Here is a 22,344-nt window from a genome sequence, read left to right as displayed (position 1 = left end):
TGTTTGCAGCCTGTGAGGTACTAAGTTGGCTGTGGTATTTCTTATATCAGGAGCTTCACTAATTTAACATGCTTGAGTTATAGGCAGATAGGTGCTTCAGTCCCTTCTGTTTGTCTTCCCCTGTCTGCTCATATTAGTTTTATTTCTAGAGCAAGAGATATCTGAGCTCCTGCAGAAGAGTCTGCCTCAATTAAACTACACAGTTGCAGAAAGCCTTCTCCTCCTGGCTGAAAACCCTGAACCTCTCTCCTTGGATCAATCTCTTTGCAACCACCAACACTGCTTCATACTCCTCTTATACTTTGCCTACACCCTTGGAGACAGGTAAGCCAAGAGCATACAAGGTAAGTGATTATGTGACCATCACACATATGTATCAGTGGGTAAGGCATGTCTGGTTTGTTTCTGCTCCAATCTCCTTGAATGCAGGTTTGTCCCAGAAACTGAATTGTTTTTAGCCATAAGAAATTTTCTCCTGCTAGCACAGGACCATCGAGACTGGCCCCCTCCATACGTACTCAGAGCTGTGCTTTACCTTCTTGCTGTCTGTCAGGACAAAGGCAAAGCCCTGGACTCGGTAAAAGATTTCTTTCTTAACACTTGAACCCTTTTTGTTAAAGGTTTTTCTCAGCTCTCATCAACCCTCTTGTAGAAAGTAATTTGATGCAGTCAGTAATGAATGAGAGAGGAGTGTATGATGCATATACGCTCTGGAAAGTTAGCTGTGAAAAGCCACTAGGGGATATAGATTTGATTGAATAAACTTGTGTCTGCGTGGGAAGCGTAAATGTGTTGGATAGGCTGTGAACTCACATACAGAATATTATGAATTTCATAGCTCCAGTCTCCTGAACACATCCACAGCCTCTGCAGCAGGCTTTCTAATGTTCCCATATGGGCCTTTGCTGCTGCACAGCTTTGAGCACTGCATAAAGCCTACAAGTTTCTTAGCCTTTGTGATGCAAATGGGCTTCACAAAATGATGTTTAACTGATGTATTTGATTGTCTGGTTAAAAGGCAATGTGATTGTTTTTCACATTAAAATCTCACCGCTTTGGCTTTTGGATATTCACTATCTGGCAGTTATTTAGTTGTCTCCCCACCTCCCCCTTTCTCTCCCACACATTTACCAGAGGTCACTGTGTACTGTAAAGAGGATCCTGGATAATCTCCCAGATCTGAGCTTGGTCTACATTCATTGTCCTCTGCTGCTGAAATTCTTCCTGCACTACCCTGAACTTATGGGCAGATTTGGGCACCAGGTCCTGCAGCTCTGGTTTTCTTGGGAAGACTGCAATCATGTGGAGACTGAAGAAGCTGCTTTTGGCACGTCTGATCAGCTGAACAATGCTAACCCTTTACTTCCCATTCTGAAGAGCAATTCCAGCATTTTACTTATTTTACTGGTATGTGACTCACAAGGACCGACTGTTATCCTGGCTGTCACTTAGGGGGACCAATTAGGGCTTTTTGGTTATTAAAGCACTTAATGCTGCTGTCCCAAGGCCAAAGATTCTGCTAGAAGGGCCCTTGAGTTTATACACAGGCTTCCACCTTGCATCAAGCCTGATAACAGCAAATGGGATTGTGAGAATGTGCTACCCCTTTCTCTGTCATCCATTCACTGTGATAGAAAGGGAATTTTGAGAATTGGCTAGGAAGGGATCTGAAAGATGCTGCTGGTGTCTACCATGCAAGGAAATCATGGGCTTTTCCCTTTCTCTATCCAGACACACAGCTGGATAGTCTAGATTCTTTTGGGGCAGCCTTTTAAGAACTTGCTTTGCTAATTTAGAAGCAATGGTATTCTACTAATAGATGAGAAGGATATGAGGAACAAAGAATGTTCAAAAGCAGCAGATCTTGAGGGCATGGATTTCTGTTTGCTTGGGTTTTTAACGCGAGAGCCTTGTCAGAGATTTTTGCACTGCTCAGAGGTTTTCAAGACTGCAAGTAGCACACTGCATTGCTCTTAAAAGTTAAAATAATCAGAGGTCTTTGCTCACTTGCACCTCTCCCACCTGCCCTGTCACCCCTGCATTGGTGGCCACTTGTCCCATGACTGCCTACCCAGTTGCATAAGTAAATCCTTGTTACTTCCACACAAGAACACAAGATTTACATTTATGCCAAAAGCTAACAGCTGTGATGTTTCTTCTCCAGCCTGTTACAGTAGGAATTTTTTAGATTCTACATATGTTTGATGTAACATCGAGAGTAGAAACCAATGTCAGCAAACAGGCGTTTGCTGACAATCCATGTTTGAAGCCAGGTTTGATTCTGAGTGGGCACCCTTGTGGTGTTACAAGCTGGCATGTGTTTGTTCTAACCTTAGATACTATAAAGTAAATTTTAATATCCAGATTATGGAAATGACTGACAGAAGGGCTTTTCCATCAGGCAGTTCTTTAACAGTTAGGGAGATATTACAGAATCCAAGCTTTTATAGTATTGCCAGAGCCATAGTAAAAGTGATCAATGAGTTGACAAATCAGTGCAAATTAACAAAAAGTGTCCCTAGAGACTTGTCTGTCCTATTACCTTTGGCAGTAGCTCTGGAACCCATCACTCCACAAACTAAAAATATACATTGCAGGTCTATCACTACACAAAAGGGAAATGATGGCTCCTTCTCCGAATCATGCAGCATTCCTACTTTCCCCTTTCCTGTCCTGCCATGTACTTGTGCAGAAACACATTAATTTAACTCTGTCCCAGTCTTTAAAGTGAGTTGTAATAAATCACAGGCTTTGACAGTCTACCTCTAAGCTGGGGAAGAGCATAATCAATCTGAATTTAGATGGCCTAATAAAAGAGTGCAATGTCCTGAAATAAATATACTGTCAGAAATAAACAAAACTTACGAGGTGAATAACCTCAGCTTGAGAATCCACTAGTGAAATGGAAAGGCCTCTGCATGGTGGGGTGAAACAAAAAGGAATGCCCTTCCAAGGATGATTTATTTGCTTTCTGCTTTTATTAAAAGTCTGGATTGTATAGAACAGATGGTTGGTGGCTTCATCTGAGACCTTGAGATCCTGAGTTGGGAGGAAAATGTTAACACAGTGAAGCATTTACCTGTGCCAGGAAGGCTGTGGCCCTCGGTTAGCACTATTTTGTGCTGTGTGTGTTCACCTGGGGATGAATGTGGTGTGATCACACACTGGCCCACTTGTCTTCTCCATGCTCCAGATCTGAGCTGATCTCTTGGAGAGTAGTTACAGGATACTGATATTAGATTGCATTCTTGAACGTTATATGGAGTAGGTATATGTAAGTGGAGCATGTTGTGCAGACAACTCTCAGGCCTTTATTCCTGAATGTCTCAGATGTGGGCAGGAATTAGGCAAACAAAAGGCTTTTTTTGTCTGGCAGAAGCAGCCTGTTCTTACCTTATCTGCTTTTATTGAGTACGGGTTCCCAAAGATAGCAGGAAAAGGCTTAGGGCAGGCTCTAGGGTTGATAACATTGCTCAGACCAGTTTTTGTTTCTGCTTACCTCATTCTGCTGTACCATTTGCAATGCAGTAGCCAGGACTACTGGGAGAGGAATGGCAGTGCTGATGTAATTTATGTTGACTACCTCATTATGTCAGCACTATGGGGCATTTTCTGCCTTGTCTTTATGGAACTACATCTATACATGCTCTGCAGGTAAATTTAATATTAAACACCTTAGCAACAAACAAATGCCCAAATTAAGGCTACTGGCTGTGGGATTTAGCTCAGAGACTCCAGACAGCTCTTTATTCAGGAAGGCTTGTGGGCTGAATGCTGTATACATTACTCTTCCATTTTCAGTGACTGAGTGATTGCTTGTCTGGTTTATGTACATTTCATGCAGTTTAGCTGTTGTGTTGCTGTTGTAGATAGTAGGCTGCCAACCTCAGTCTTCTGAAAATGACTAATTACGAACTGACTCACAAGCTTGATTTTAGGCAAGCATCTTAATATGCGGCCTGATTTTTCAAAACAACAAGGAGAGCAGAAGTGCCAGAGGCTCTGTGTTCTTGGAAACAGGGTCTTGGCTTTGTGAAATCATTTTTCTAAAGCCTTGACCTTAAAAAATGTTTCCTCTACCCTTTTGTGCTGGACTGGGGCGTTCCATAGCCAAGTAGATTCTTTAAACAGGATATTAGTCAGTGCTGCCTATCAGAAGAGAGTCCTCCTCTTTTATCCAGTACTCCATTTAATCAGGACATAGTCAGTCTGAACAGTGCTTTATTAGAATGTTTCCCAAGACACCAGATTAGCATAATGGTATTAAATAGAGGTGATTTTTTCCCTAATCAGGGCAGAAAGATAATGTGTGTGTTTCTTTCCTCCCAGGACCTGGTCTGCTCAAGTTCTGTGGAGGTGTCTCAGAAGGTGTTGATGGCTCTAAGGACCTTTCTGGAAAAAAATGAGGATGTATTTGTCTGTGACCTCCTCCGGAATCAGTTCCTACAGATTCTGCAGCAGCTACTTGTAGAGAGTAGCTCGGCCTCCTTACAAGGTGACTCCCCTCTTTGACTTGGGTCTTGTGTTGTCAACTAACCAGGGAGGTGGCTGGCATCATACAGTCTGGGATGAAGTGTTTTTGAGCTGCTGACGTAGCTTTGGTACTTATCTACATGAGGAAACATACAAACAGAACTTTACTTATTTAATTTTCTTATCCAGAGATTCTTGTTTTGAAGTGTCTTTTTCAGATTTAAGTTTGTTCTTTTATTGAGGTATGACTGTTAAACTGAGGCAGGTTTATGTTGCCCTAGGTATTCACGTGGAGAGCTGTGCTGGTAAGTTTTTCTGAAAGACAGAATCCTTTCTGCCTCCTTTGTGCAAGACAGCTGGGTGTGCCTGAATTCAGATGGTTTCCAAGGCACAGAGGCTGGGCACAGACATCATTTGAATCATTCATGATATTGATCCCCAAACAGGATCTGTGATATTATCAGACTTTACAATTCTGTTAATTCTTTCAAACTTTTAGCAGGGTTATGATTGGAAGAAATCTCTGTTTTCCTTACCAGCCCTGGCAGTGGAGTAGGGACTGTTATCCTATCACTAAAGGTGCTGTGAAAGCTGCCTGTGAGCCTGAAATGAAAAAGGGAGCCACGTAGGCCTCTAACATTTCATGTCTCTGTTCTGCCCGCTGGCAATTTTCCAGCCTCACAAAATCCAGAGCAAGTGTTGCACAGCCAAGTATTCTGAGCTTCTGGCCTGCTGTCGAGGTATAGGCTGCTAGTGATGGTCAAGTAGATGGGAAGAGGGTTGTCTGGAATGGGCTGGTGATTCTAGCTTATTAAATATATGAATTTGAATGTGTAATGACCAGGTCTCTTACGTGGTTCATTAAAGGTGTAAATAATGACCCTAGCCTCCTTCTTTCCACCTCTTTTCCAGTTATTCCTAGAGTGGTACTGGCAGGATCCAGCATGTAATTCAGACCAACCCACAGTTGTAGAAAGGGGGCCTGGTCCAAAGGAACTGTAGAGATGAGAATGAGGTTGGGAGAATGTAGGTGTGTTTTGGTGTGGAGAAGGGGAATATTTGCTCCTTAACTCACTCTCCTTCCTGAGCAACAAAGTTAACAATTCTTGACACACTTAGAGGTAGAATGTTAAAGTTCACTGACAAACTGAACTGTCAGTATCCTTCATAGCTAACAGGAACCTGCCCATTTTGCTGAGCCTCCTATTCCTGGTGCAGCTGCGGAGCAAGGGCATGAGGGAGCTAGACAGCACAGACTTCAAGCTGCTTCACCAAGGTGAGCTTGTGTGTATCCGTCTTCTCCCAGGGACTTTGATCTGTTTCAGTAGTTAATACATAAGATGATTAGGGGCTGGCTCTTGGTCTTTTGAGAAGTGCATTACACTTACTGTTGTTTTAAGATACTTTCATAGTCAAAGTGTTGCAAAGAGCTCTTGTTACCAGTTTAGGCAACAAAATACATTTTTTTCTGCCTCTTGCAGAGGCAGATGTCTTTTGCAGTACATTTTTTGTTTGAAAACCTCAGAAGGTGGTTGAAATATTCTTGTGGCCATGACTTGATTTTAGAGCCTGTGACTGTTGTTGATGTGATACGTGATGTGCTGATGTGCTCTGTGTGTCGTCCTTCTCCATCCATGCTTGGTGTTGTGGTTTAGCCCAGCTGGCATCTGAAAACCACACAGCTCACACCCCCTCCAAGTGGGATGAGGGAGATACTGGAAACAAAATAGAACTGGAAACAAAAACGGGTTGAGATAAAAACTATTTACTGAAACAGAAGAGGAAAGTGGAAACAAATATGCAATGACAACAATATATATATACCCTCAATGCATTTACTTGCCACCTGCCAGCTGACACCACGCTACCAGCACAAAGTCTCACCACCCACCCGAGTGAAATACAAACAGCCCCTGTGCAGTGACTGCCCTACAACTCCCTACAGCTTTACAGGTTTTCACATGATGTTACTTGGTATGGAAGAACCCTGTGCCTAATTCAGGCAAGCTGTCATGGCTCCGCTGTTTGGCTGAAACCAGGACACTTGCTAGCACAGCACTGAGATCCTGGCCCCAGGGGTGTCCTGTGAACCAGCCAGAGGGGACCAACAGCCTAGTGTAGCCAGACTTCCCCTGGGCTGTGAATCCAAATTATGTTGGTCCCAGCCATTGGCAGGACTTGCCTGCTCCACCCCTGAGACAGAGAAGAGAGGAGTGTGTTTGTTTATTCCACGTATCCTGACCTGCTCTTGTCTGCTGATTGTTAGTAGATGACTACTTCTCTCTTGCCTGGCAACTGGAGATTCGTGCAGGCCATCAATGAAGGATACTAGAAGAGTGTTCAGCTGATCCATTCTCTCACCTCTTTCTGCTCTGTCAAATTGATTTCTACAGAAGACTTTGAAGGGTTATCACTTTGAATTAGAAATGTTCCATGTCTCAAGGCTGCCTGTGTTGTCCTTGTAAGGAAGCAGTGTTTCTCAGACATTCATTAGCTAAGGGAACTGGGACTGTGAAAGAATCATGTCTTTTTTATACCAGCTCTTCTTAGCCTCTGTAATTTCAGAGCATGGCTTAGCTGCTCTCAGAAGTAACAAGCTCCTTTTGCTTTTTCTTTCTGTTCTGTTTGTTTTGTTTTCCTACACAACTCTCTCTCTGCCCCAGCCACCCCTTCATTCCCTGTTTTACTCCTCAGCCTATGTTCTTGAAGGAAGAGTGCTCTTCTCTGATGAGGCCTACATAAAACCAGCCTGTAGATGGAAGGGGTGTAGGGAGGCATGTCAATCTGTTTTTTTTTTTTTGCTTGTTTGTTTTTGAGAACTGCTTACTTAGAGTTTAAGTTTTCCAAAAGATCTCCTATGATAGTGCTGCTGAGCTCTGCCTTCCTGCATTTCCCTCACAAATTCTTGCTAAACACTGTTCCTAAGTATTTGGTGCTTCCAGCAAGCACGGTGTGTTTATTACTTTTATGAGCAGTGTGTCAGGTGAAGAAGCAGAGCTCTTCCTACCATCCTCTGGTCTGGTTATTGGTCACCATGTGAAATGGGTATGTGGCTTTTGATGGTCTATCCAGTATTAGGATCAAATTTGCTCAATGGAAAGGGTAACTTATCTAATAGTCTGTAGTTCTTGGATTCATTACTGCCCACTGTGGTGTATGCCCTTTAATATTCCCTTCTCTGTTGTTTTTGTTGTTTGTTTGTTTGTTTTGCTTTGTTTTTGTTCCCCCTCCCCCCCCCACACACACCTATTATCATCCTCCAGTACACTGTCTGGTCTAAAGCAGACTCTCTAGGGCTTGTTGCTTTGTCTGTACCATGCTCTGTTTAATTTTGCTTCAGGTTGTGTTGCTCTTGTCTGAATTCACTCCCAACTGACTGACTTCTTGCTTGTGCTGAGGTGCTGCATTATGTTGGTGTCTGCGTTAACGCATGTTCTTTTGTTTCCAGTCAGTAACCTCTGTGGGAAATGCAGGCCGAAAGACATAGACCTCCTGCAGCCATCCTTGAATTTTCTGTACTGTAGCCTTCATCAGACAACACCTTGTAGTCAACAGAGAGGTGAGGCAAGATTGTATTGATCGGTAAGCTAATCTCTGCAGGGCTGTGGCTTGGCCATCAGACATTGTGTTCTAACTGTCTCAGCAGGAAAGGTGGATTTTTCCCCTTTCTGATGCAGAGTTACAGTTAACAAACAACACTTTGTGTTAGGGATGATTTTTTCTTTTTAGATGGAGGGTTTGGCTTTGTTTTTTGTTGCCTTCTGATGATTCAGGAGTTGGCTGCTGAGAGGCAGAACTGCTGTATTTTTTTTCTTCATAACACACAGCAGTGGGGCTTTGGTGCCTTGTTGAATTGTCCTGGTAATTGCCATGGTTCAAAAAATTAAACAATAATAGAGGCAGCAATAACCAACCTCCTCGCTGTGTTGGCTGAAGGCTGGTCATTTTAGTAGCAGCCTGAGAGGTCGCTCATGCTGTGGGAGATGAATACTGTTGTAGCTGGACAGCCTTAGCTTGACCAGCCATGGCAGCTAGGGCTGCTTCACAGCAGCAGGGGTGTGCTCTGCAATTCTCTTCTGCTTGTCAAGCTGATTTAACCTGTGACATCCCATCAGCCTCCTTGATTCATAGTGCAGCAGCCCAGATGCCTCTGTGTAGCCAGTTTCTCTGCTTCCACTGCTGTAACCACTCCCACTGGGTACATACCACCATCCAGGAGTCAGTGTAGAAGTAGAGCACTGGCCACTTCTCTTGTTCAGCAATATCTTAAACCAGCTGGATGGCCTTCACTTCTGCAAATTGTCTCAATTTCCTGTGCAGGAGGGAAGATTTAGATTAGATGTCAGGGGGAAGTTTTTCACTCAGAGTGTGGTGAGGTGCTTGAACAGATATCCCACAGAGGTGGATAGATTGTGGATGCCCCATCCCTGCAGGTGTCCAAAGCCAGCTTGGATGGAGCCCTGGGCGGGCTGATTTAGTATGTGATCTAGTGGCTGGCAGCCCTGCCTGTGGCAGGGAGGTTGGAATTGAATGATCCTTGAAGTCCCTTTACAACCTAAGTCATTCTATAATTCTATGATTATGATTCATTCTGTTTCTCCTGTACAGCAGTGGCAGTGCTGCTCTCCAATGTGTCCTTGCTCGAGCTCCTCCAGAAGGTTTTGGAATGCACCTGGACGTGGTCTTTTCCCTCTGAACCTACTTACCTGTCATCTGAGGATGCCTTGCTAAGCTCAGGATGGCTGCTGGCTGCTTCCCTCTTAATTTATCAGCATCGTTACAACACTGAGGTTAGAGCCATTCTAGTTCAGATCCATGGACTTGTGAAAATTTTAAAAAAGAATTCTTTCTTAGCAGGGGAAAGTGGTTTGTTTTGGCCTGGAATCTGCTTGTCCTTGTTGCTTTTTTGTTATTGCCTACAAGTTGTTCTTTACTGCATTTCTCCAGCTGGACTGGAAGCTAACATGTTACTGAAGAGTGAGACACAAATCACTGCAATTAGAGATGGGCAGAAATGCTGGGATTTGGGGGGAGTGGAGAGGAAAACACCATACCCAGCCCTCCAGGTCCAAACCACTTTCTTCTTCAGGATAGAGCAAAAAATCTTTGTCAAGGGAAAACTAGGGGTGGAGGAACAGCTCCCATGGTTAGTTCTTTTTTGGTTTTTTTTTCGGTAGTAAAATGATCAATAATCACAGTCCAAACCTCTTACTGTCAAATAAGTACTTAATGTTAGCAAACTCATATGAATTTAGGCAGCTGTCATTGTACTTGACGCTTTGCAGTCCAACAAGAGAGCTAGGCTGGAGCTGTCAGCTGCTGTTGGAACTACGAGTTAGAGGGAATGGAGAGCTTTTTAATGTGCACACAAGGCAACAACACTTCCTTCTGAAGTATCTACCCAGGCCTGTCTTCCCTGTCTTGAGATGGAGTTAAATAGCATGTCATGAGTTCTGAACTCCACTTCTGTGGTTATGCCTAGTAGGGTATATTCTTTGGTGCATCTGCTCATGGATGATGAAGTCACATTAAGGGCATGTTTGCATAAGCACAAGTAGGCAAAGATTGTTTTTTTTAATGTTGAGGGAAGACTTTGGAAAAGACCAAACTAGGTCAAGTCTGTACCTGTTACTTGATGGCTGTGCTGCCTCTGGTTAAGTGTCACCCTGGACTTGTAGGGACCATCAGCTGCGTGAGTGTATGGGAAGATCTTTCTGTCTGTTTTATTAACTGCTGAGTGCAATTTACATTCTCAGTTCTCAGGTCAGGGTTGTGTCTGAATGGTCAGTTATGCCAGCCCCAAAGTGATTTTGTTCAGGTGACTAGTATTGAGTTTCACCTTCTGGGATTGACTCTCAGCTCATATTGATCCTTGAAGTGCAATCATTTAGTGGCTTATAAACTTGTTTGATTTCATCAATACCTTACTGGCTCGATATGCTATGATCTGCAATCCAGAATCCTCCTTGAACCAGAAACATGCAAAGAAATTACATATACAGATGGCAGATTGAAGTGGTTCAAGGATGTTTGAGTGTTTCTAATCTTCAGAACTTCTGAGCTTCAGTGTTTCTAATCCACTGAGAGGAAGAAAAGAGGATAGAAAGAGTCACTTTGCTGCTTCCTGCTGCTCAGCGTTGCTGAAGCTTACAACAGAGCTACTTGGGTGCCTCTGTAGAGAGGCCTTGTGATTGCGAACATGACCAGGCTGTATTTCTGAGCCTGAAATTCATGGCTTCAAAAATCTGAGTTGCCCACATTCACCTCAGGTGTGCATTAATAATGGGGACTTGCCTGGCCGTAGCAAGTTTGTGTCTTAGCTGTGTTACTGCTCGTGACTTTAGCAGAAGCCTGTGGGTAAACATGGGTCATAGGTGGTAGACTACTAAAGGCTTTGGATTGCCAGTGCTTGGACAAGTAGCAAGAGCCACTCTGCTACAGCAGCTACTCCTAGCTCTTGTACTGAACATTCCTCTTTTCACAAAGGCAGCTGGAAAGAATCAGTTCTGTGATCCTGATGCCCATGCTCCCATACCACCTCTCTGCTTGCTGAACGGAGCAAGTTTGAACCCCTCTGGGCCTCTGTGATCGTTCCTACCATCACTGCTTGGATGGCTGCTTTGTGGGGGTAACAGGATATTGCAGACTTCCCTCTCAAGCCCACCTTTCCTATATCTCCTTATTCCCAAGTTCCCAACTCGTCTGCCTCCTTTATGTATGTCTTCATGTCTCATCTGTAAGGAGGTTCTTAGCCTTAGGCACTCTGCAGGCTTCCCATACTGAGCAGGCAGGACCACAGAGCCGTGTTGTCACTGCTGGCTTTTGGTTGCCTGGCTCAGTGGCTGAAGTACAGCCAAGTTTGATGATGGCTGTTGCCATTTTTCTTCATTTCATTCTCTTGCAGGTTCACCAGACACTTTCTCTAGACCTAAGACAAGTCCTGAATGCAATCATCTTCAGGAATAAGAAGCCAGTCCTGCTGTTAGGTACTTTTTCTCTGTTACGGGGACTAAACTGGGAGCAGCTGCTTAAACAGTGTTGCAGGCAAGAAGGGAGATCTGGTGATTGTGGGATGGGAAGGTACAGGTGTTGGTAATCTGGAAGCTTTGAGACTAGATAACAGACTGTGAGAAGGGGCAAATGGAGTGTGGAGTTCTGCTGTCCATTTGGACAACTCTGTCCTGGCTGACAGTGACATCTGGAACTGAGTGTGAACTGGCACAGTGTCACGTGTGGTGGAGGTGAACAAGGGAACTTGCTGCCATTCCTGCCTGCTGTTGTGAGCAGGTGCTGGGCAATTCCACTGGGCCCACAAGTCCAAATTTTCTCTCCTCACCTCTCCCATGCTATTGCACAGGCACCAACATACAGGGCAGGGGAGGGGAAAGCACTGACGCATCATTGTGGCTTCCTGTCTAGTGAGCATCGTGCAGTTCCTGAGAGCCATTCTGCGACAGAACTTCTCCTCCCTGCTGGTGACTGTTGTCCAAAACACAGACCAAGGTACTACACAGTCACAGCCATCATCACTGGAAGATGCTGCCTTGCAGCCCCTCACCACGCAGCAGGTCTTCTCCCTTGTTGTCAGTCTGCAGAACCTTTTGGTGCATGTCTACTTGCAGGTATATAAAACACCAGTTTTGGAACAGCGCATAAACTAACCTGAGGAGAAATCACCCTATTGCAGAATGAAAGGGGTCTGCTTTTTCTTTCCTTCTGCCTGCATTTTCCACCCTTACAGAAATGTGATGAGGAGGAGGGAAAATGCTCTTGCTGCAGTATGCAAGGCATGGTGTAGTGTGAAAGGACGTAAATGAAGCTATGTAGAACTCCCTGCTGCTGAACTGGAGAGCTTAAATTTTGTGTGCTGATGACAATCTCTGTTACCCATCTCCTGCTCTGTGGGGGCTCCACACCCATAGGGACAGAGGTGGGAAAAATATATCAAATCTCAGCCCCTCCTCTACAGCCCTGGCAAGGTACTTTGGGGGAAAAGTACATCAACTTACATTTAGTCACTCAAGTGATGTTGGGCTCCAGGGGATGGTACATCGGTTTACATTTAACTCTCTTAAGCAACATTGGACTCCTATCTTTATTTTCTGGAGACAGTTACTTAATTTTTTCGTCTCAGAATAAGTACTCGTGCCTTTGTCTGGCTCCTTGACATGACATATAATTTGCAGTACGTTACATCTTGTGAAGGAGGTGAAGGCTGTTATTTTCCTGTGCTGCATGCTCTTCAGAGCCTGCCACTTTATGAATTTTCCTCTTGCAGTAGCTGTTGACTACTTGTTTTTTCTTGTTTTTTCTCCCCTCTTGGGACTTCAGAAAGACTTGCTGCTTTCTCAAGCTGTGGTTGCCTGCCTGGAAACATTACTGGAATACCTGTATGTGAGGAACCAGGATGTTGGTAAAGTCTTCTCGTCCTTCCTTCTACTGGGTTTCCCTCTTGCAGTGATTTTGGGCTCTTTGATCTCCATCCTGTAATGCCTTGGAGCATATGCCTAATGCATTTATGCCCAACAAGAAAAATTATTTGTGTGATCAAAGTTAATCATTGATGATTAACTTTGTGGGATGAAATCACAGTGCCTGGTTCCCCTGTAGGAGTCAGCCTTCGCTTGGACTGTGAATACGAAGATGTTCTACAGAAGAAAATAGTCACTACCACCCCATGCCTTAATATGATAAGAATGAAAGATTTAGGAAATGAGGCAGTATAAGAGTAGTTAGTCTTTCACTTCCAAGCCAATTTAGCAAACATTTAGACCATAAATATAGAGGAGGGAGGATCTGAATATGATGTGTCTTCCACACAGAGATGTTGGCAACAGTTTGTCCCTAAGGGATGTGAAGGGAGAAGAGAGTAGTAAACAGCCTCAGAGAATGGAAGCTGGAAATTCTATATTTCCAGGAGCAAATACAGACCTTGGTTTCAGGAGTCCACGTCAAACCAAATGTATACCATATCAGCAGTATAACATGTGACAGCATGGTATGGCTGGGGGAAGAGAAGGCCCTTCTGCTCATTGTCAGCCTCCTGTCACAAAGTAGAGATGCTGGCTGTGTTCATTAAACAGAAAGTTAGTTCTCTGTACTCTGATCTGTTCAAATCAGTCATGTAAACACAGAGAAAGAGGGGAATGGAGTAAATGAGCACGAGACAAAAAAGACATTGTTGGGAGAGAGAAAGCTGTTGAATGAAAATATAATAGTGCAGATGAATGACAGCCAGTAGCTGAAGGGAGTCTACTAAGAGGCTTGTTATTGAGGGCATTACACTGATTTGGGATTAAGATAACAAAATGTTTCAGCTGAACCCTTCACTTGGCTGCCTAAATTCTTACTGTGGTGCAGTTCACAACATTGACAACAAGAATCTTCTTATCCTCCCCCAGCACTTTATTTGATTTTCTTTTTTTTTTGGTGTTGCTTTACCATGGACAAGATTGTTGTAGTAGCAACAGGGAGATTATGTGACTGCCAGTGGAAAAGGAATCTTTCTAAAGCAAAGGGCTCAAACCAATTGGTGAACTGTCAAGGTATAGCAATTATATCAGCTGACCTGTTGTAATTGTCCATCACATGCTTTCAACCAGTACAAGGTAATACAACTTAACTTTAGAGTGCAGTGAGAGATTTTGTATTGTCACAGATGGCAACCTTGAGTCTAACCTCTGTTTATCATATACACTTCTAATTAGAAATGTTTTCTCTAGTGATTGTTTCCACTGCTGCCATCAGCCTGGCTGGTCCCTGTAGTATGCTTTCTGATGCAGATCCAGGCTCAGTTTTTGCAGCTTATGTTATAGGTCTTCCTTCATTACCCAAGGAGTATTCTGCAGCTAAATAAAACCTGCGTTCAGGAACCTTGTCCTCATATTGAAACCAGAGGGTATTATTTTTGAAACCTTGGGCTAAAGATATCCTCTTACTATTTTATGACATGAACCCCAGGAGAGGGTTTATCTTCCTGTACAAGCACAAAGGTGGACAAAATGTATTTTGTGTTTTAAAAAGCTGTCAAGCTTTAGTCCTCACGACTAAACTCTTGCCCAAAGAGTGACAGATTTTAAAGCAAGTAAGTACAGAGCAAAAAACCCCCTTAGTGTTCCACAGCTTGGGGTCTAGAAGTGAAAATACAAGGTCAGAGTTGAAGACTCCTTTTCCAGATCCAGCCTGTCACTTGACAGATTTTAAAGGTATCTTTCAGTGGCTTCTCCTTCTCTCCCAGCACTACATGTTGCTTCACAGCCCTGGCACCGATTCCTGCTCTTGACACTGCTCAATGGGAGCCAGAAGTCCATTCTGCAGCCAGAAATTCTGAGGCTCATGACTTTGGTGAGTGAGGGCAGGGTAGACTGTTCTGTTTTTTCCTTCTATGTTGGTACAGTGCATCTGAGTTGGTTACTGGAACTTAGTTCCTGCACTTACACAATCTTGGATACTGCTGTGGTTTTGTCCGTCACTGTATTTGTGTCCTATAATAATTGTACTTTGAAGTGAATTTCCTTTCCACGCTGTGCAGAAAGTGACTGCTTTTAGTGAGCACATCCTGTTCTTCTGGTGTTTGTAGCATTGATTTAGCATCACCTAGGACCCCTGCAGAGGAGAGGGGAAGACTACAGAGAATGTGCAGCTGCAGTTGGGAGTGTGCTATGGCTCTTTGGAGAGCAGGGCTTTGCGTGGCATCACTGCTTCTCTCCCTGTCTTTGGCCTTACAGACCTGACTTCTAAGGTCAGGGAACTACTGCAGTGTATGACCCCAGTGTACCTGGGGCCTATGAGCAGGAAAGGAAGTGTGCTCCTACCCAGCAGAAACACCGATGATAAAGCCCTCATAGCAGTACATGAGTGGAAAGGGTTATTTATGTGAACTTTCTTTCTCCAAATAGATGATGTGTCTGTCGATCTTTGTTATTCTTGGTGCACTTTGAAGGGATACTTGGCTCATTTTGATTCTTGCCTGACCTAAACCAAAACAAGTTTCAAGCCAGAGCACCACCAATTTGCAATTGCACTGGTTCTGTTAGAAATGGTATAAAATCAGGCCTGTGATTAGCGTGCTGCAGCGTCCTTTAACACAGCAGAGTTCTTTTCAGGTGATGAATCGCTACTGGAGTCTGTGGGTCACTCACTGATTAATGCCTCTCATTTCCTTTGTTCAAGTTTCTGAAATATCAGAGCAGCAATATCATTTCTCAAAAAGAAATTGGCCAGATTCTCCAGGAAGTGGCAGAAGCCAACTTACTAGAGCTGCCAGAGGCCACATCTCAGGCTCTTCAGCTGTTCCTCTGCCAGGTAAGAAAGCAGTGACTGCCTAGGAAAATGAGAAGGGAGTACCCTGAGGGGTTGCCCCTTGTCTTTGATGGGGAGTCATAAGCTTCCTCTGAGGCTATAGTGAGATGATGAAGAATCCTGCAGCTGCTAGCTTGACCTTGAGTGGTGAAATGAGAACATGACTGATGCCAGCAGCTGCCTAAACTGTGTTGTCCATATTGTCATGGGCCCCTTGATCAAAGTTTGGAGGGCTCATTGCTCTGGCTGGAGATGCAGGAGGAATGTGTGAAAGAACAACAGTTTGCTGTTCATCTGGAAAACATTTCTTGTCCTGACTGCTCAGATTCAGAGCAGCCATTGTCAGGTGGAGCCAGTGCAGGCACAGACCATTCAGACTTTGCTGGAGCACCTTCCAGAACGGATGAGCGCCTGTGCAAAACATCAGGACATTGTGTATCCTTTTGCTGGGCAAATGCCTTTGATAAGAAAAGTGAGGGGGGGAGCTGTAACAGAAGTAGAAGGGATACTTAATCTGCTGCTCCTGACCATTTTCAGCCAAAGGCAAACAGTGCAAAAAGTTGGCTAACTTTGAGATGAAATACCTCAACATTCTCAAATTTGAGAAGACGTGCGGGAAATGAAGAGACGTTTGGGATGAAAGATGGCTGTCTGTGCTGGGATTGCATTAATCTGTAAGGCAGAGATGGTGTAATGAAAGGGAGGCAGGCTGGGGCACCTGCTGACTTCAAAGCAGAAGCGATTCCCATACTGATTTCCCTGGGGGCTGAGCAGCCGCTTAACCTCTGTCTGTGAGCTAACTAGCACTGCTAAGCATGTGAAGTCTTGGCAACCCAAAGGTAACTCAAACACTTTTAAAGTACAGCAAGTGTTCAGAAACCACTGAGTGGAGTTACTGAATCTCTTTTTGCTCCACATGAGCACTGGAGTCCCCTGCTGAGAACCAAATCCTTCTTCATGGATGGGAGGGGCAACTCCCAGATTTCTTTTGGGGAAAGAGGGAACCTGATGCCCGTGCTAAATTCAGTGCTGTTTATTTCTGAAACTGCCTTCCGGTCTTCATCATGCCGTGTTGCATCAAATAGGTAGCAGATATGGAACAGTCCCCAGCAATGATTTCCTGTTGGGTGGGGGACTTCCTCCCTCGTGTCTGCGGGGTGACACTGTCCTCCGCCATGGGCAGCATCTGTGGCAGGTGAGGTGTGCATTATCTGTGAGCAGTGGCTTGTCCTCGTGCCTAGTCCTTGTGTGACACTGCCTCTCTGCAGTTGGAAGCTGGGGGTGGAAGTTCTCACGGTCAAGACCGAGTAAGCCACATCAAGTTCCTCTTTGCTGGTCTGTGTAGGGGTGAGGGAGGGTGGACGAGAGTCTTGTTACGTTGCTTGAGTAGTTTGGATACCTCTGTTTTATTGAGAAAAAGCTTTCTTCAGGTACACCCACATGAACATTCCCCATGGGTTGGTGAGGACATGAATATCCCCCATGTTTAGTACGATGATACTTACGGGTCTCTTCCAACTCAGGATATTCTATGATTCTACCTCCTATCAGCACTGTGTCAAATGTGGGAATTCCAGTGTCATGCTGGAGTTTCAGCTGTGCTTTCCCTTTGGTTTCCACTCATGCCATCGATGACAGATGTGTGGGCAGTGTGGCGATAGCCCTGCCACAGTGAAGACTGAAATGAGAAGATGGGGTACACACAACAGAGTGAGAGAACAGAATGGAGACAGCATCCTGCCATTTATTCCCTGCAAGTTGTAGAGAGGAAGTGGACAAAGGAAGTTAGTTTGTTGTTAAATTTTTGTTGAATATCATTCATAAAGCAGAGTTTCTTACGCAGTTCCTCTTTTTGTGTTCTGTTTGGGATGCCACTTAGCTGACACTCTGCAGATAGTAAACTGCAGCACTGCTGGATGGCATGTGGTGGGTGAAGTGCTCTCGTCTTCCTTGCTGTGGGATGAGGCCATCCTGAGCTGTGTCTCACTGGGAAGGGGAGAATCAGAGAATTGAGTTGGAAGGGACCTTCAAAGGCCACCTGGTCCAACTCCTCTGCAATGAACAGGGACACCTACAACTCAATCAGGGTGCTCATAGCCCCTCCAGCCTGACCTTGAATGTCCCCAGGGACGGGGCCCCATCCACCATCTCTCTGGGCAACCTGTGCCAGTGCTTTGCCAGCCTGATTGTAAACAACTTCTTCTTACATCCCTTCTAAACCTCCCTTCCTATCATTTGAAACCATTTCCTCTTGTCTTATCCTAGCAGACTCTGCTAAAGAGTCTGTCCCCTTCCTTCTTATAGCCCCCTTCAGGTACTGAAAGGCCGCTCTAAGGTCTCCCCGGAGCCCCAGCTCTCGGTCTGTGTTCACAGGGAGGCGTTCCATCCCTCGGGTCATTTCTGTGGCCCTCCTCTGGACACGCTCCAGCAGGTCCACGTGTGTCCTGCGCTGAGGATTCCCCATGTGGCCGCAGCACTCCGGGTGAGGTCTCGCAGTGCAGAACAAAGGGACAGGATCACCTCCTTCACACCGCCGGTCGCACCGCTCCGGACGCAGCCCGAGGTACGGCGGCCGGTGGGGCGGGGCGGGAGCTCAGGAAGTGACACGGCGGGGCGGGGCGGGAGGCGGTGGCGGCATGGCAGCGCGGCGCTTCTGAGCGCCGCTCCCGGCCCCGCTCCCGGCCCGCAGGTAGGGGGTCGGGGCGGCGCGGGCCGGGCGGGTCAATGCGGGGCGGGCGTGCGGCGGCTGCTCCGCGGGGCCGGGCCGGTGCCGGGCGTCGGAGGGGAGCCGCGGGCTGCTGCCGTAAGCTGCCCAGCACGTTGGCCGCTTCCCGGAGGACCGTGGCACCCGCCGTGCGCGCGAGAGAGGGGCAGCCCAGAGCGCTCAGCCCCGATCGAGCGCTGCTTGGAAGAGGAACTCCATCTCCCTGAGCCCGCAGCCGTGCAGAGCCACCGGGTGCTGCCGAGCCCTCCGCAGGCGGCTCTGTCGCTGGCGGAGATCGCAAAGCTGTACCGGTGATGTCCCCGCAATAGGAGTCTGAGTTCGGAGGGTGAGGGACTCGGAGGCGAGCAGATGTGGCCGTGCCATCACTGTTCCGCGCGAGCATTCTCTGCTGAGCCCCGCGGAGGAATGCCGCGGGAGCACTGTGGTACCCCGCTTAACTTCTGAAGCTTTCGGTTCGGGCTGTGACATGAGATTGAGCCACGTATGCTTGGCGGTGTGGGGCTGGACTCCCGGTGGTGCAGCGGCCAGTCGTTTCCCCGTTCTGTGCTTCTGCACTGAGGAGGAGAAGCGGGGCTGTGCCGTGCCGGTCTCTGAGATGCTCGGTTCGGATGCAGCTCCCTCGGGAGAATCTATAAAGTAATTAAAAAACACGTTAATGGGAACCGCTAACTGTCTATAGTGCAGCGTCTGTCGTGCTTTCGAGAAGCGTATCTAAATTAAGAGAATGGGAGACAGCGAGGCAGACGGGTGGGCTCTGCGTGCAGCAAGCAGCTGGTTGGGGCTGCTGGGGATCACAGGGGAACTCCTTCCCATCTGCTGCACAGGACAGGCCCTGGCAGCCTGGTGCTTGCTTTTGCAAAGAGGGGAGCAGCTCTGCAGCGTTTCTCTTCAGCCAAAGTGAGCTTGAAGGCACGAGGAAGGGCTCTTGGGGAGTGTGGAGGAACATCTGCATGGAGGGTTTTGCATCCCTGTGCTTAGCTTAGCTTAGCTTAGAGAAGGAGGGTCATTGTTTGGGTCATGACCTCGTGCTAGAGTCACAGGCAGTGTTCAGGTTGCTTAAATTAGGGAAGATTCAGGCAAATCTTTCCCAATTCTGTGATGTAGTCTGGGCTGGAGTGTGCATATGGTGTGTGAGCTGATGGGGCTCTGATGGTGCAGGAGCACAGCACATTGCTTTTGGCACAGGAAGCACTGGAGGGGGCTGCGCAGTAGTGATGGAGTTCCCATCCCTGGGGGTATTCAGGAAATGTGTGGATATGGCACTAATGGATGTGGTTTATTGGTAGGACTTGGTCAGTCAGGTTAATTATTCAACTTGGTGATCCCAGCACGGTGCCTTGGTGCTGTGTGTGAGCAGGGGATGGCAGTGGGTGTGCAGTGAGGACACAGGAACCTTGTCTCTGACACAGCAATGGCTGTTTTGGGTCTGGTGGGCTGGCAGGACTCCTGTGGGGAACATCTCTGCATTGTCACTGGTTTTGTTGGTTTTGTTCCAGGCTGTGGCCTCCAAAATGGATTTCCTCTGGATCTGCCTCATCCTTTTGGCAGTGGTGCTGCCTGAAGGCAGCCTGGCAGACCTGGAGAAGCAGAGGATGGGCTCTGGATTGGAGATCTGTATCCTTTCCCGTAGTGCCATGCCTCTGTCATGCTCACACCTGAGGAGACTGTGGAACACTTGCATGTGAGGAGATGGCTCAAGGGGGATGGAGGAGAGAGGAGAGAAGGGCCCTAAGGCTATGCTTATTGCTAACGACATGGGAACAAAGTGTCATATGGCTGCTGGGCATGACCTTGAGCAACCCGATGTTGCTTTGATCCTGCCTGGAGCAGAGCTGACACTGCATACCTCCAGGGCCCCATATTGCCACCTGCTAGTTCTTGGGCAATACGAAATAGCAACCCCTGCTCAAATGTTGCCCCAGCATCAACCAGCACTGTTGAGCACTTTCCTCGTCTCCCTTTTATAGGAGGGAGTTGTTAATGAGATGTCGGGGCTGGTTCTGAGGCAAGTTTTTCAGGTGGTATCTGATGTTCTCCTCATGCAGTGCTGTTTCTGTTCCTGTGTGCTGGGTGTTAGCAAGCGCCCTGTTGGAGTATCTGGAATCCAATCTCTTGGCCTCGATATCCCACTCCCAGAACTGGGCTAAGTCTTTTTGGGAGCAGGCTGTGAGCATGCCCAGAGCCCCGCAGTGCCCTTGACATCACTCCAGATAAGAAACTGTTCGAGGTGAAGCGCAAGGACCAGATGAATGCCCTGAAGAACCTCATAGAGCTCAATGACATTAACCAACAGTATAAAATCATTGACATCATGCTCAAGGGACTCTTCAAAGTGAGTGTGGAGTGGGCTCGGTGCTGTGGGGCAGGGATGGGTTTGGGGCACCTGTACAGTGATGCTGGGGAGGGCAGGCAGCAGAAGTAGGGCTCACAGATGAGCAGAAAGGGGAACAGAGGGACACAGCGAGGCATCTCATGGGATGAGAGGGCAGTGACTGAGAGCTCTTGCAGGTGCTGGAAGACTCCCGGGCTGTACTCATAGCTGCAGATGTGCCACCGGATGGGCCTTTCCCCCAGGATGAGAAGCTGAAGGATGGTGAGTGCTCCATATCACTTAACCCCCCTGGCTAGGATCTTGAAGCCTGCATCCTCTCTCCCACTCCTGTCCTTGGGGGTTGTCCCATGTCCATCCTTGGTATCCCATGTCTGGTGATGCCCTAAAGCTGGCACTTTGGGGTCTGTGGGGTGTCCTGCTGATGGGGCTGTTCCTCTCTTCCTCAGCGTACTCCCATGTGGTGGAGAACACAGCCTTCTTTGGGGACGTTGTGCTGCGCTTCCCCAAGATTGTGCACCACTACTTTGACCGCAACTCCAACTGGAACAACCTGATCCGCTGGGGCATCGGCTTCTGCAACCTGACGGGCGTCTTTGAGCAGGGGCCCCACTCCCAGCTCCTGGGGCTGGTACGGCCCTGAGGTCACTTTTGGGGGTCTGCAGGGGGCAGAGGGCAGGCAGAGGAGTAGGGGCTGGTGGGGACTGAGGTTTCTGAGGGGTGGGAGGAGGTGGTGATTACAGTCTCCCACAGGGGCTTTGCTTTGCTCCATAGATGGCTCAGGAGCTGGGCATCAGTGAGAAGTCCCCCAATTACCGCAACCCCTTCAAAGCTGACCACTCTGAGGTAGGGTGGCCGAGCCACATAATCCCCCTCTTCTGTGACTCCACTGGGTTTTGGTTTTGGTTGGGTTTTGAAGAGTTTTTATTGTTGGGTTTTTACTGTTTTTTTTTTATGGGCTTTGGAGGGTTTTTGTTGTATTCTGATTGGTTTTTTGTTGGGCTTTGGAGAGTTTTTGTTGGGTTCCGGTGGGTTTGTGCTCCACAGGAGACGCCAAGCTCTGGCTCCACTCTCCTTCAAAACACTGAATTTGTCATTTCCTTCGTGCTTCCATCTCCTGCCCACCCCAGTTCTTCCCCAGCGCTGACACCTTCCAGAAGGCGCTGCGCGAGGAGGAGAAGCGGCGCCGGAAGGAGGAGAAGCGCAAGGAGATCCGCAAGGGCCCGCGCATCTCTCGCTCGCAGTCTGAGCTGTAGGCCCGGGTGGGCCGGGACCTGCATCGATGCAGCCGCTCCCACCCATGGCTGGGCTGGGGATGCCCTGCCAGCCGCTTCTGTGAGTTTCAGGGTGGATTTTTGTTTTTCAGTCGATGCGGCCCAGTGGTCCCACGGCCCCAAAGTGGGGCTATCCCTGAGCAACGGGCGCTGGGGCACCACTCGTCAGATGGGTGCAAAGCCGTGTGCTGGGGACGGGGCATGCGTTGTTTTTCTGGAATAAATCGGAACGGTTGTTATTT

General features: G+C 47.1%; 2 protein-coding genes across 8 annotated transcripts in view; both read left to right on the top strand.

Moving 5' to 3' along the window:
• The window catches only part of MEI1 (meiotic double-stranded break formation protein 1), a 35,616-nt gene extending 18,088 nt beyond the window's left edge, over positions 1 to 17,528 (top strand). For 3 of the 5 annotated variants that reach the window (XM_048934082.1, XM_048934076.1, XM_048934111.1), the window contains 13 exons: positions 150 to 324; positions 430 to 577; positions 1,135 to 1,407; positions 4,330 to 4,495; positions 5,645 to 5,749; positions 7,922 to 8,032; positions 9,082 to 9,263; positions 11,378 to 11,459; positions 11,893 to 12,095; positions 12,805 to 12,886; positions 14,711 to 14,817; positions 15,646 to 15,777; positions 16,100 to 16,356. In XM_048934082.1, coding sequence (XP_048790039.1) covers positions 150 to 324; positions 430 to 577; positions 1,135 to 1,407; positions 4,330 to 4,495; positions 5,645 to 5,749; positions 7,922 to 8,032; positions 9,082 to 9,263; positions 11,378 to 11,459; positions 11,893 to 12,095; positions 12,805 to 12,886; positions 14,711 to 14,817; positions 15,646 to 15,777; positions 16,100 to 16,342 — 2,009 coding nt within the window. In that variant the 3' untranslated portion in view covers positions 16,343 to 16,356. Of the gene's footprint in view, positions 1 to 149; positions 325 to 429; positions 578 to 1,134; positions 1,408 to 4,329; positions 4,496 to 5,644; positions 5,750 to 7,921; positions 8,033 to 9,081; positions 9,264 to 11,377; positions 11,460 to 11,892; positions 12,096 to 12,804; positions 12,887 to 14,710; positions 14,818 to 15,645; positions 15,778 to 16,099; positions 16,357 to 17,412 lie in introns of those variants that run through there. The other 2 variants (XM_048934100.1, XM_048934092.1) reach the window with 1 other exon arrangement.
• A 693-nt stretch (positions 17,529 to 18,221) lies between these two features.
• On the top strand, positions 18,222 to 22,344 carry CCDC134 (coiled-coil domain containing 134). 3 transcript variants are annotated; one of them, XM_048934178.1, is made up of 7 exons: positions 18,222 to 18,337; positions 19,996 to 20,113; positions 20,710 to 20,831; positions 21,008 to 21,092; positions 21,278 to 21,459; positions 21,603 to 21,674; positions 21,959 to 22,344. In XM_048934178.1, the coding sequence occupies exons 2-7, from the start codon at positions 20,011 to 20,013 to the stop codon at positions 22,082 to 22,084; spliced, it is 690 nt and encodes a 229-aa protein (XP_048790135.1). In that variant the 5' UTR covers positions 18,222 to 18,337; positions 19,996 to 20,010; the 3' UTR covers positions 22,085 to 22,344. The 3 variants fall into 3 exon arrangements, with proteins under 3 accessions (XP_048790135.1, XP_048790142.1, XP_048790151.1); XM_048934185.1 differs by lacking the exon at positions 18,222 to 18,337 and adding an exon at positions 18,376 to 18,463; XM_048934194.1 differs by lacking the exon at positions 18,222 to 18,337 and adding an exon at positions 18,520 to 18,824.

Source organism: Lagopus muta, chromosome 1, assembly GCF_023343835.1.
Source record: "Lagopus muta isolate bLagMut1 chromosome 1, bLagMut1 primary, whole genome shotgun sequence".
In the NCBI taxonomy this organism is placed as follows: domain Eukaryota; kingdom Metazoa; phylum Chordata; class Aves; order Galliformes; family Phasianidae; genus Lagopus; species Lagopus muta.
This window is presented reverse-complemented; position numbering and strand designations above follow the sequence as displayed.

Coding starts and splice junctions, on each gene's coding strand:
- CCDC134 (XM_048934178.1), top strand. CDS start 20,011: ATGGATTTCCTCTGGATCTGCCTCATCCTTTTGGCAGTGGTGCTGCCT. Junction 20,832..21,007: donor TGCTCAAGGGACTCTTCAAA/GTGAGTGTGGAG, acceptor GAGCTCTTGCAG/GTGCTGGAAGACTCCCGGGC. Junction 21,093..21,277: donor GGATGAGAAGCTGAAGGATG/GTGAGTGCTCCA, acceptor TCTCTTCCTCAG/CGTACTCCCATGTGGTGGAG.